The 13,045-nt window shown below is 35.5% G+C and overlaps 1 protein-coding gene across 1 annotated transcript; it reads left to right on the top strand.

The window, feature by feature from the left end:
* The first annotated feature begins 10,383 nt into the window (after window positions 1-10,383).
* Window positions 10,384-11,663, top strand: LOC122073267 (2-methyl-6-phytyl-1,4-hydroquinone methyltransferase, chloroplastic-like). The gene has a single exon (XM_042637824.1). The coding sequence runs from the start codon at window positions 10,464-10,466 to the stop codon at window positions 11,295-11,297; it is 834 nt and encodes a 277-aa protein (XP_042493758.1). The 5' UTR covers window positions 10,384-10,463; the 3' UTR covers window positions 11,298-11,663.
* Window positions 11,664-13,045: the final 1,382 nt, after the last annotated feature.

Genomic DNA, 13,045 nt, shown 5'->3' with positions numbered 1-13,045 from the left:
AAAAAAAAAAAAAAAAAAAAAAAAAAAAAAAAAGATTACTGTAAGCTAGGGGTGTCAATTGGGCCGGGCCGATCTTGGTTGGGCCTAACCGGGCCTAGCGGTGTGAAATCCTTGTCCCGTGAACGTCCATTTATTTAAACGGGCCTAGATTTGGGGGGCATGATACAGTTTGTAATCGGGCCAGTCGGTGGCGAGCATTAATCGGGCTACCTTAAACGGGCTATGCACCTATTTAATTCTAAACGGGCTCTAAACGTGCCAAACCTAGAATCCCTTTTTAAAGAGATTAAACTATTGGCTTTAAAACTACTAGATGATAACATTCACAATTCTAGAACCAAGGGAATCATGTCTTTAATAATTGAACAATTGATAACAATTGAATGTCCCATTTAGCAAGATCCAAGGGAATTATATATATATATATATATAATGTAATCTAAGTTGCAAGAATTACACTCTTTTTAACAATTGAATGCCCCATTTAGAATGTGGATATTTTAGTCATATATATTCTTTACTCATATTTTATAGTATTAGTGGTAAAATAAGTATTTAGGCATTTTTAAGGGGGTCGGGCTAAATGAGTTGGTTCTAGCGGGCTTCTTCAGTGATTCGGGTCAGTCGGGCGCCCGATGGGCTAGTGGCCTGCACCGTGAATGCTGGTATAATAAACGGGTTGGTTCAGGTTAGGCCTTAAGCGAGTCGAGCGCGGTCGGGCCTACCGGTGCAGGCTCAAGATTGACACCCCTACTGTAAGCACACGATGGTGATCAATGCCTTAATTGGGCATGGAATGGACATTATGTTAAATGTCGAAAGGAATTTCCCATGCCAAGTCAATGAGAGCACAGAAGAAGGTGTCACATGGTTTATATAAAGAAAACCTACATGTCAAAGATTAGTTTTATTTTATATTTCCAAAAAAATAAAAAATTAATACTTTGTACCATTTTGTAGAATTTTATGATTTATAATATTATCTAAATGATCCATCATGGAATCATATTTGTTTTAATAATTTTTATAATTCAAATAAAGGGGAAAACAAAAACTAAAGTTAGTTTGTTCCACACACTTCTATACATGACATTAGCTCCAAAAAAAAAAAAAAAAAAAAAAAAAAAAAAATCTAGATGGATAACATCTAGATTTTAAACTCATATGAACCATTAAGGGTTTGTTACCAACAAGGATTAATCCAAATTTGATGAATATGTACACCTCATTGGCTCTATATATAATACTATGGTGATTATATTTTTGGACAACATCATCTCTTCATTTACTTAGATGAATTAACTAATATTAGCAAATGACATAAGTCATTGCATGCGCACAAGTAGGTATCTTATTCAATTTCTAGCTTTCTAGCTCTTAGCATATTAGGATAAAAAATTAGAGATATTTTAAAAGTATTTTGGAGGACATCTTACTTTAAGGCCTTCTTGTAACATCTAACAAATAAATAGAAGAAGGGATCAAAACGATAACATAGTACAGTTTCCCATCAATGAAAGAATGGATGATCGAATTTTCCAATAAGGAACGTCTAATAAGGAAAAAAAATGTGGGGCCCAAGAATGAAATGTGAGAAGGCGTGTGCAAGAATCTGCTTGTTGATTTTGTGAACTTCTTTTTCCTTAGAAAAAACAATATCTTATGAACAAGTTGGTTAATAAAAAATTATATTTTTGTTGTAGAATAAGAGCTTTAACCTATAGAATAACTGACACATAGTCCTAACTACATAAACCTTTAAATGCTTTTCTTCTATTTTATCCATGCACTAGCTTCCATTTTAAGTAAACAAACACTGATTACACTTATAAAGTAAAATTTTGATCCCTTGACAAAAATAAACAACTTCATGATTCATCCAACATTTCTACATATGGAATCATATTAATGAAATTATATTTGTGGTATGGTTTTAAAAAAGCGAAATTTGATGGGCTGGGATGAACTAAAACCAATGTATTCAGTATTTTATTTCCCTATAAAGTGATCATATTGATCATAACTTTGGGAAACTAGCCAATAATATCTTATTTATTTTTTTAACCCCTCCACAAACTCTAAGGCACAGTTACATCTTTATTTATTATTATTTTTTTAAATATTTTTGTAGTAGTCGAAACAAAAATTTATTTTCCAGATGATTCATAACGAAATAAGCTTCTAACTCAATGGCGAGCAACGAAGTAATTAAGCACTAACATAAGATGAGGGAAGGGGGCCTCATTCGATTTTCCTACGACTCCACCATCTTGAAATATAGTTATAATAGGTTAGTAGTTACTAAAATTGTGACCAATGGATTCCTATTTAATTCCAATGTGAGTCTTGTACAAAGGAAAAAATGTCTTATAGGAATTCAAAAAAAAAAAAATTTTAATAGGGAGTATGGATCATTTAGTTAATAGGATCTCAGAGGTTATTTGGTCGGTTGGTTATTTATCCATAGTCTGAGTCTCATTAAACGGATTATAATCAATCTTAGGCTAATCCGAATATAAGCAAGTAATAATTTAAACGAGTTGATCAAGCTATATGTTGGGCTATGAATGATTGATCATTAGTGACATCAAGCTACAATCAAACATGGTGAACATTCAAATAATAGTTGATCTAACCTAACACCGGATTGTTTACTAGCCAATCAGTTCCAATTAGCCTAGCTGAGCGGGGCCAACTTTTAGCATTCCTATGTTTAAGTAGCAAAGGGACATGCATGTAAGTGGGAAAAAAAATGGTAGTTTTTTTTTCTGATCAATCAAACAGAAAAATATTCATTAAGTAGCGACATTTACATTACAAAGCATATCCGCCTTATATATATGGGTTTTTTATTAGTTAAAAGAGCGGGAGCTATAGATTTTAATTCTCCTAATAGCCTCTGTCTATTTATAATACAAAAAATAGGAGAATCAGGATGCTTGTCCAACTCACAACTTAGCATAATTAAAGTCTTGGACCATAAGGTTAAATTTTTTTCAAATTGTTTATAAAAAAATAGCTTTAGGTCTTCTACGTCACTCCACACCATGTCCACATTCCACCTCTTGGTCCTTGCCCATTTCAGCCCCTTGAGAAGACCTAGCGCCTCTGTCTCACCTCTTTTTTTTCGTCAAAACATAGTTCCCTTCACATAAGATACTTTTGTTTTGGGAAATAAGAGCAATCGCTCATGCAGACATGAGCACATCCATGACTCTGTCCCTTTTTCTCTCTCCTCCCACAATTGAGAGATAAATATATTAATTCATTGAGAGAGAAAAGAGATAGACTCAAGGAACCGCTAGCATAGTTCCCCGAGAGATACATTTTAAAAGGAGAGTGGTTTGGGAGGACAAAAAGAGTAAAGTGGGTAGAGAGCAGTAAAAGTCAAAAAAGTCCCTAAACCCGTGGAGATTGTCACCATCGATGAAATGAAAAGGCTATGCTGTTAGATTCATGGATTCCTGTGACGACCAGCCAAACAAGCCCTCCGCGTGAACTGATTAAGACCTTTTCCTCTTCTCCTGGATTCCAGAACATACCAAATGGAGGGTATATTCGTACTTTCGGCTGATATGTAGAATTCTCCAGCATGCACCTGTCGGAAAAGGCGCAGGCGTTGTGTGGGCGAGTGGGCGAGTGTTCGCACTCTCTCTCGTCCGTGGGTCAGAGTGAAAACTGAAAATGGGTGAAGGGGCCCTTCACAACGCTCAAGAACAGCACCTGAGGCATTGATGATTGAACTCATGGTTTGAGACGGCCGATCCGGATTGGTATTAACATAAACCGATTTGACCATATTTCTATCTCTTGAATTCCGATCGATGTGATTCTTTTGTTAACGTGAAGTTGATTGGAAGAGCTATAATTCTCATAATATCATCTTCAACCATAGATTTAGTTATCAGTACCGGTATTTATCAATATTGATTTGGATTGGATCAGGATTGGATCGATGTGTATCGATCAATTTTGTCAGCCCTTTTATTCTTCAGAAAGAGTACATATTTAAGATTTTACCCTTGAAACGATATGGGTAATCGATCTAGATCGGTCAAGTATTGATCTCAATACAATATGGCCAATCCGATACTGATACCTAAATCCATGCCATCGACTCAAGTTTAATACACGGATTTCGACATTAAGTTACAAATTGATGTATCTAACAAAAATGTTTCTAAAGCAATGACTCCCAGATCCAATTGAATATGCGTTGTTTTGAGAACATTTTGATTATGTTGACAACAGTGAAAAATATCATACCTAAGAAAGGATTTAGGGGATGATATGACACCTATATCAATTTGGATTGGATCGGATCGGATCTAATCGGTGGGTATTGATCGATTTTGCCCCTACTTTTTTAAAAAAATTATTAATTTTTTACTATTCTACCCCTAAAATGATATAGGTAACCAATCTGGATAGATCAGGGATCGGAGATCGGTCTTAGCTGATACCGATCCTATACGGCTGATACAACCAATGCAAGACCAATACTTGAAACCTATGTACCCAAGTCACATTGCTCAACAGGACTTTGAACCGATTCAAACCTAGGCAAAACCGTCTATTCCAAATTGATCCGTATTATACTGATTTTCAAGGTGACCGATCCTTAAACCTGGGTTGAATTATTGAAGAGGTCCTACTCATGGCCCATGGTTGACTTATATCTGGATTCCAATTATCCGTAAAGTAGAGCATGGTTCAAGATTTCAGGTTCAGGGTGATTGAAATCCTAGAAATTGGAAATTAATTAGGAAGGGAAAGTAAATATTTTCTCAAATCTACTATTTTTTGGAGTATTTATTTAATAGAATTTTGAGAATATTTATATAAGAGGTAAGATTTATTGATTTTGTTACTAACTTAAAAGGAAAATTGTTTTGTTGATAATGAATTTTGTAAAGTTTTTTATTTTATTGATCGTACGTCATATAATGTTAGGATATTCGATCCAACACATGGTAAAGTTCTAAGTTACCTATGATTTACGAATATAAACAAGCTCACAATCTTCTAAAGTAGAGAAAGAAAGTGAGGGAGCAAGGAGGACGATATTAATAGCTTACATAAGGAGAGAGTGAGAATTCTTAATTTTCACTCCATGTAGTTATCCCCTCCCTTTCTATTTATAGCTACACCAAGAGAGTATTGAATTCAAAGACATTAAGTTTATTAATTGCCAAGTTAAGTCTCTTGAATTCAAAGAAATCACAAAAAATGCTTAGTTTTGTCTTTTGAATTTTGAAGACATAAATCATATTAAATGTGAAGTTACATTTCTTAAATTCAGAGAAGTATATAGATTAAACACGGAGTTTTGTCTTTTGAATTTGAAGATTAGCGTATTCAATATGAAGAAATAAAGTGTGATGGATTTAAAGTCTCATTTAATTGTTGCCTTTCTTAGTATCTTTGTTCCGTTAAACAAGTCAATAGGTGAAATCCTATTGCGTAATCCTCCCATTTATCTTAATGTGTGTCTCCTGTATTTCTCAAATAAAATCACTAGCGCACAAGAACACCTAGAAATTGATATATCATTTTTTTTTTTTTTTTTTGGTAGAAAAAATTGATATATCATTTAAGTCCTCAAAAGTAGATTACTTGTAAATTAATCCCTTTACTTTGCAATATCACATTATAGATTTACAGGCATGCAAATAGTTAATGTTACCACATTGGTCCATTGGAAAACCTTGTATGATAGAGAATCCGAATCATCGATTAGACATAAAAACGGTTATCAAAATATTTAGAAAATTATTATTAATATACAATAACATTTTAAATTTTTTTGTAAATAATTTACAAAATTACCACCTGACTATGAATTTTGTCCAATGAATATAATTTTTCTTTCTTGTTATTCACTCTATATAGGAAAGTGGATTTCTTGCCGAACATCTCTCTCCTCTAAAGATAAATATTAAGGATTTGATCCCTTGATATATAGCCAGGGAGCCAAGATTCGTTAGTACGCCAGAACCCACAATACTTAATTGCAACGATGAGGAACTCTTAGGTTTAGGAGACCAATTATAATCTATTAATGAGAATCTTATCCCAAACATAACAAATAGTAATCCATTAAAGATTTGCAAGTGAACAAATTCAATATATCTATGAATGTATATTAACATTTGTACAGTTCTATCTGGAATCTCTATTCTTCAAAACACACAATGTGACAACCAATTGAACAAAATACTTAGTTTGGTCCCTAATTATGAACAATTTAGAAGTTTCAAACTAGTTGAATGCAAATAAATATCTCAAAACTCTGAAAAAAAAAAAAATTGGCATTCTTATATAACTTTGTGTTTACTTTGAGCCACTTTCTTGCTTTGTGGCTAAAATTTTAATAGTATGATTGATGCAATTTTTTTTTTTTATTGGCTACTTTTATTTTCTTGCCTCAATATATTTTCCTAAACTAAAGCTTGAAAATTATCTGGCTTCCCTAATTGATTTTATGATATGTTTCATGAAAGAAGAAGATGTTTTTTCACATGCACATTGGTTGTAGCTCTGCTAGTCCAAAGGTGTTATATGTCAACAAACATCTCCAACTCAAGTTTCTCCACAAGTGTAATCGAAGGGCCTGTTTGATAATGTTTCTGCCGTTTTTGTGTCCAGAAATGCCAGAAACATAAATTCACATTTTTGGGAACATAAACGGATTTTTAGGTGTTTGATAAACCTTATTTTGGGAAATGTTTCTTGTAGAATATATATATATATATATATTTATTTAGACAATATAATGGAAAAATATCTCTTTCCATTCCTCTGTGCTTAATCGATGGACATCCATTGAAGTTGGAATCTTCAAATGGAAGAAGCTCGCAAAGGAAACGGCGACGACAACTGGCCAATTCGCAGTCCTATTGGAGACTCAGTCGAAGAACTACTGCTTCTCCCAGAAATCGCCATCGCCCATCACCACTAGGTTCAACTACCTCCACATCGGCCCCTACCGTCATAGGGAGTCTCTCATTGGCTTCCACCTCCAAGAGTGATGGAAGCCATCGCAGGGAGTCTCTCATCGGCTTTTCCCAGAAATCCAGCGAGGGCAGCAGTGAAGGTGACGGAAGCGTCGTAGGTGGTGGTGTTGGCAAGGACGATTTTGTAGGAACCCTAGGTTGGGCTTCTGACAGATCCCCCCGAGATGCCCAAGTCTTGAAGAAATCCTCTGCCATCTGGCGATTGATCAGGATGTCCATAATCCAGTGAAGTTTTGCCTGCCTAACGTGCAATCTGACTGGCGTCATGAAGCTTTGATAATGCCGCCCTGAGGAAATGCTCGCGAAGGAGTTGCAAACACCTATTGTACGCAGAGTACATGTAGTCTTTACTGAGGTCATTCTGGGATGAGTTCTCTCAAATGTGAGCATTGGATTTTCGTTGATGGTAGTCTTTTCTAGAATCGTAGAAACAAGTTCAACTTGTTTCGTTTAGGACGTTTCTAAAATAAAAAAAATATAGAAATTTAAATTTTTGTTTCTGAAAACAAGTGAAATGAAACAGTATTGACAAATGCTTTTTGTTCCGTTTCTACTGTTTTTAAACACAAAAATGACATAAATGTTTTTCTTAAACGTTATTAATGGGCCCGAAATTTACCATTGAACAGAAAAAACTGCAAGTTCAAAGGTTTCCACGTTAGGAAAAAAGAAAAAAAAGAAATTAGACAATGGAGCAGGGAAAAAAATCCTCTGTTTTTCTCATTTCTGTTTTTCCTTGTTTTGCTACATGTAGAACAAGACACGTGGACAACTTTAAGACCAACGCACCGGGTGTAATAATCCTCACCTAACCTTGACCGTTGGTCTTAAAGTTATCCACGTGTCGTGTTCTGCAGATAGCAAACCAAGAAAAAATAAGAATGAAAAAAACAGAGGATTTTCATCCATGGAACAGGCTCTGTGAAAGCTTTTGCTGACACAAAATTGATTCTTGCCAGTCAAACCAACTGTTGACAACATGTTCCCACTACCCAGGCAGTGGCCCTCTATTAGATGGGCATGGATAGAAAGGACAAGGAGATAATAAGATAAAACCAAGCAAAGCTTCTTAATGTCTGGGCTTGCTCCTTTTTTCACTCTGCTGTCTCTGCTATCCTTTTTGTTTTTTTGATAAAGAATCGTGGCTTTTGCTAACTTTAGCTTATTGGGCATTGCAGGGTATCCATCAATATTTCTATAATTAATTTCCGAGCTACAAGAATTGATGTGAACTGTTGCTTTAAAAAGTAATAATAAAAAAAAAAAAAAAAAATCTTTGATTGTAGTATAAGGAAACTAGGGAATATTCTATCTCTGAACCTATAGCACACTCTCCACCCCCTAGTCTCTAGCCTTTGTTTTTTCTGGACCAAAGAGTAGCCAACCTATAATCTATTAGCCCATATTAAACAATTAAAAACCATCACACATCCATATGCAAGTGTCAAAAATTCAGAAATATCATTCCTAATTCGGAAGTTTGGGGTTGAAGAAAATAAATAGAATGAAAGGAAAGGGTTCTAAAGGATAAATCTTTTAGACCAATAGACCCTAAGATGCTTTGTTCATATTTCAAGTTTTAATCCAATTAAAAAATTTTAAATGATAAAATTGAGCTTTTGAAAATCTAAGACCATGAGAGAGTATACAAAAGGGTATTTAATTGAATTAAATTCTTAGTTATGACGTGGTTAATGCTGGTGATGTGGCCAACAGTGTCACCACAACAGCAATAATGATTGCTATTAGTAGTAGTTTTCTAAATCACTATGTAGCTTCCCTTGATGATAGGGAAGTAATGGTGGTAGAGTTTCATATAGTCATGGCTTCACATTTGAAGGCAACTCCATTTTTGTCTAAGTGAGAGACTAAGAAGCCAGTCAACAACCCACTATATCTAAGATTCGGACTTCGTCAGAGATTCATAAAGATTGCCGGAGAAGGAAGCCAACAGCCAAGAGACTAAGCAGCACGTTGAAAGGTGGCATGATTGGTCCTAATGGAGGTTAGTACACTCTCCATCATTGCTTAATGTTTCCATTGCCACTGCCGGAGGTTTTGAATCTCCAGTGAGCACATCTCACAGTCAATCTATATCATTCATAGATATATTGAATTGGTATCATATTGGTATCGGCTGAGATCGATCCCCAATTCTTAACCGATTTAAATCAGTTACCCATATCATTTCAAGTGTAAAACAGTAAAAAAGTTTATACCTTTTATAAAATGGTACTAAGATAGCTCTAACAGACTAACACTTGTCAATTAGAGGATTGACTGAACCATCCATCTTGGATTCTTAGTAACTCTTTCCAAGTAAGGATTTACTTATCGGTACTTAAATCAGTATCAGTCTTGGCTGATATGGGTCCAATATTGACTTGAGATCAACTGTATTGGTTTGGATCAATCAACATTACCCTTATTTTTCATAAAAATGGTTTTTTTTTTTTCACTTTGATACTGATATGATACATGATCCTAAATCGGCCAGGTACTGGGATCAGTCTCAACCGATATAACACGGGTCGATACAACTGATTTGATAGCGATAGTTTCATATCATGCTTCCAAGCATAGTTTCAAGTATTGATATCATATTGGTATCGGTTGAGATCGATCCCCAATTCTTAACCAATTTAGATCAGTTACCCATATCATTTCAGGTGTAAAATAGTAAAAAAAATTATACCTTTTATAAAAATCAAAGGCAAAATCAATCGATAATTATTGATCCAATACTGATGCCAACCCCTAAATCCATGCTTCCAAGTCGTTGAGAATTCTATCGCTCCAGCCAAAGTAGCCATCGAGATGACTTGGTTAGAACAGATCTTCAAAAGAAGGAGAATTTCCACTTCGGTTGACGCCTTACTAGTTACGTCAGTTTGTAACTTATAGCAATGTAGTCAGCAAATGGGACATAATACAAGTCTTTGTACTTTACACATAGAAAGGATAAACACATCTAATCAGTGATGTGATGGAGGATCACATTCGTATGAATGGAGAATAGCACTACGCGTGGACCAATCCCATTGTTTGAAACGGATGCCAATTTTCAACTATCCATTAGTAGCAGTCCACAGCGAAGACTGGTCAATAATGATAGGGAGGCTGAATGCGTAGGTAAAAAATTGTCACTTTCTCATTAGAAAACGGTGAATATTCCAAACACATCATTAGACTCTAAATTGGATGGTTCATGCCTTTTGATTATTACATGATGGATAAACTACCCATTACCTAATTGGTCTCACTCTCTCTAGGAAATTTCCCAAGTTGTATGAAAAGGGATGTCATAGTTTTCTCTCTCCCCCTCCTCCCCTCCTAGTGGATGTCTACTACTCTATATAAAGGGTTTGTGGGTTTCAGTATTTCTCATCTCAAACCTCTTACCTCCCCATTGATTTTGGGTTTCTTTCCTTCTTCAATCAGCTCACAATGGCTTCTGGGAGGCTTATTCAAAACAAGAAACAAGCTTTTTGGTTCTATAGGATCATCTCCATGTTCTATGACAGCATCTCAAACCCTCAACACTATACTGAAGAAATGAGGGAAGAAGCCCTAGAGCCCTTGGACCTTCATGATAGGAACTTGATAGTGGTAGATGTTGGAGGTGGAACAGGGTTCACTACTTGTGGTGTTGTTAAACATGTAGATGCCAAGAATGTTACCATTCTTGACCAATCTCCTCACCAACTTGCCAAGGCAAGGCAGAAGGAGCCATTGAAGCACTGCACCATCATTGAAGGTGATGCTGAAAATCTTCCTTTCCCTACTGATTATGCTGATAGATATGTGTCTGCAGGAAGCATTGAATACTGGCCTGAACCACAAAGAGGCATCAATGAAGCTTATAGGGTCTTGAAACCTGGTGGAAAGGCTTGTATGATTGGCCCTGTGTATCCAACCTATTGGTTGTCTCGTTTCTTTGCAGATATGTGGATGCTGTTCCCAAAGGAGGAAGAGTATATTGAATGGTTCGAAAAAGCTGGATTCAAAGATATTCAACTCAAAAGGGTTGGTCCAAAATGGTTCAGAGGGGTCCGTCGACATGGGCTGATCATTGGATGCTCTGTAACAGGAGTGAAGTCAATGCCAGGAGATTCTCCTCTACAGCTTGGTCCAAAAGTAGAAGATGTGAAGAAGCCTTCGAGTGCTTTTGCTTCCCTTCTACGTTTTCTTATCGGTTTCATAGCATCAGTATACTATATTCAGCTAACTAAATACATGTGGATCAAAGATAAGATTGTTCCCAAAGGTACGCCTCTTTGAGAGAGAGAGAGAGAGAGAGAGAGAGAGAGATTCCTTTTTCGTGTTAGCCTTGTTGTTGTAATAAGATTGCCCAGAAATGGTGATGGATTATTAGTCCTTATGTAATCCGTTTGGAGGGTTTTCTGTACTTTCTCCCCCCACCCAATTTTCCCTTTCTTTGCAATATTATATGATCGATATTATCAAGAAAAAAAAAAAATTTGCCAATAAGTGATGATGGAGTCGGTCCTTGAATTAGATCACTATCAAAACATTCCATGATATATACAAAAATCCATATTTCTTATCTGATGTTGTTCTCTCTCTCTCTCCCCTCCTTTTGTTTATTATCCTTTTTGAAATATATTAAACTCAGTTCTAGTCAAATTGCTCTTTTTTTTTTGCCTATGAAGATGAAAAATAAAAAAAGAATAAATAAAGAAAAAAGGAAAACATGGATACCCCACAGGTCACAAGTATGATGCCTTCTAACAAAGAAAAAATGGGAATCTTCTAGCTATGGCACAAAATTTTCACAAAGCTATTGAAATTGTCAAACACATATATGAAAAAGAAAAACATGATCCGGGTCTGGAGGAATTTAAATCCATAAATCGATTTATTAGGTGAGGGGATCCAAGATTATTTTAATTTATATTAATTCCCTTTGAAAATCTATGTGAGATCAATCCTTCAAAAGGCTTATATGGACCGTAACATACCATCACATTTCTGAATTCGATGTCCATGGCGGCCCATTCTGGATCAAGTAGTCCTTTTTAAGGGACCTTTAAAAAAATGGACCTTTACTACGCTTTAGGGTTTCTACCTACGATAGGTAACCTTTTCCAAGCGGCTCTCGTTCAAGCATCAATTCACCCCTTCCGTGCGCTAGTTGGGTTGAGGACCAGCTGTTCTAATACCAAGAATACTAACCTAAAAAAACTCAACCCCATAAATCAGCTTACAAGATGAGAAGACTCAATACCATATCAACTAAAATCAACTCCCCATAAAGTGATATGGACCATAACAAAAAAACTGTATTGAACTGCTGTCCTTTGATTCAAAGAGGAATTATTGAGAAGATGTGACGACTGTTTTGGCCATTCTCAATCTTTTTTAGGATCTGTCAGCTAAGTAGATAATTTTTGGAAAGAGTGAACTTTTCTTAAGTTTGTAACTTAAGCCACGTAAAGATTTGTTTTTACTAAGTTAGGTGTGAGATCCCTTAATGATGATTCACTGTATTTAGGTACTCCTCTAGCCTTATCGAGGAATAAAATGTTCTCCTGGAGTCACCTGATTAAGGGTTAAGTTCTAAACTTAATTGGATTGTGAAAAAAAATTCTCTTTTGTCACAAGCGGGTGAAACACCCCTTAGTCCTTGCTACATGAATCTAATTTGTGTAAGAGGGATTCTCAAATTTGGAGTGGTCTTGTTAAAACTCTGCCAGATCTTAGGTCCATAAGCCTGTTTGGAGAGTTGGGGATGGTAAGTCCATATCAATATAGAACGATCCTTAGATCCTCTTATTGGATAAATCTATGCTTCTTCAGTGTATTACTCTGATTCCTTCTTTGGCTATCACGATAAAGTATAGACGCCAAGGTTCTTGAAATCATGGTAAAAATTTCAACCTAGTCAATGGATAAATTATCTGCTTGAACCGAAACTTAAACCTTTGAAAATCCAAAACTATAGAAGGGTGCATTTTATACACCTAAAAGGTACCAAGGAATAATACCAATACTAGATTCTTTTTTTT

The sequence above is a fragment of the Macadamia integrifolia genome, chromosome 3, assembly GCF_013358625.1.
Source record: "Macadamia integrifolia cultivar HAES 741 chromosome 3, SCU_Mint_v3, whole genome shotgun sequence".
Classification (NCBI taxonomy): domain Eukaryota; kingdom Viridiplantae; phylum Streptophyta; class Magnoliopsida; order Proteales; family Proteaceae; genus Macadamia; species Macadamia integrifolia.
The sequence above is the reverse complement of the archived record's forward strand: the minus strand, read 5'-3'. Positions and strand labels throughout refer to the sequence as shown.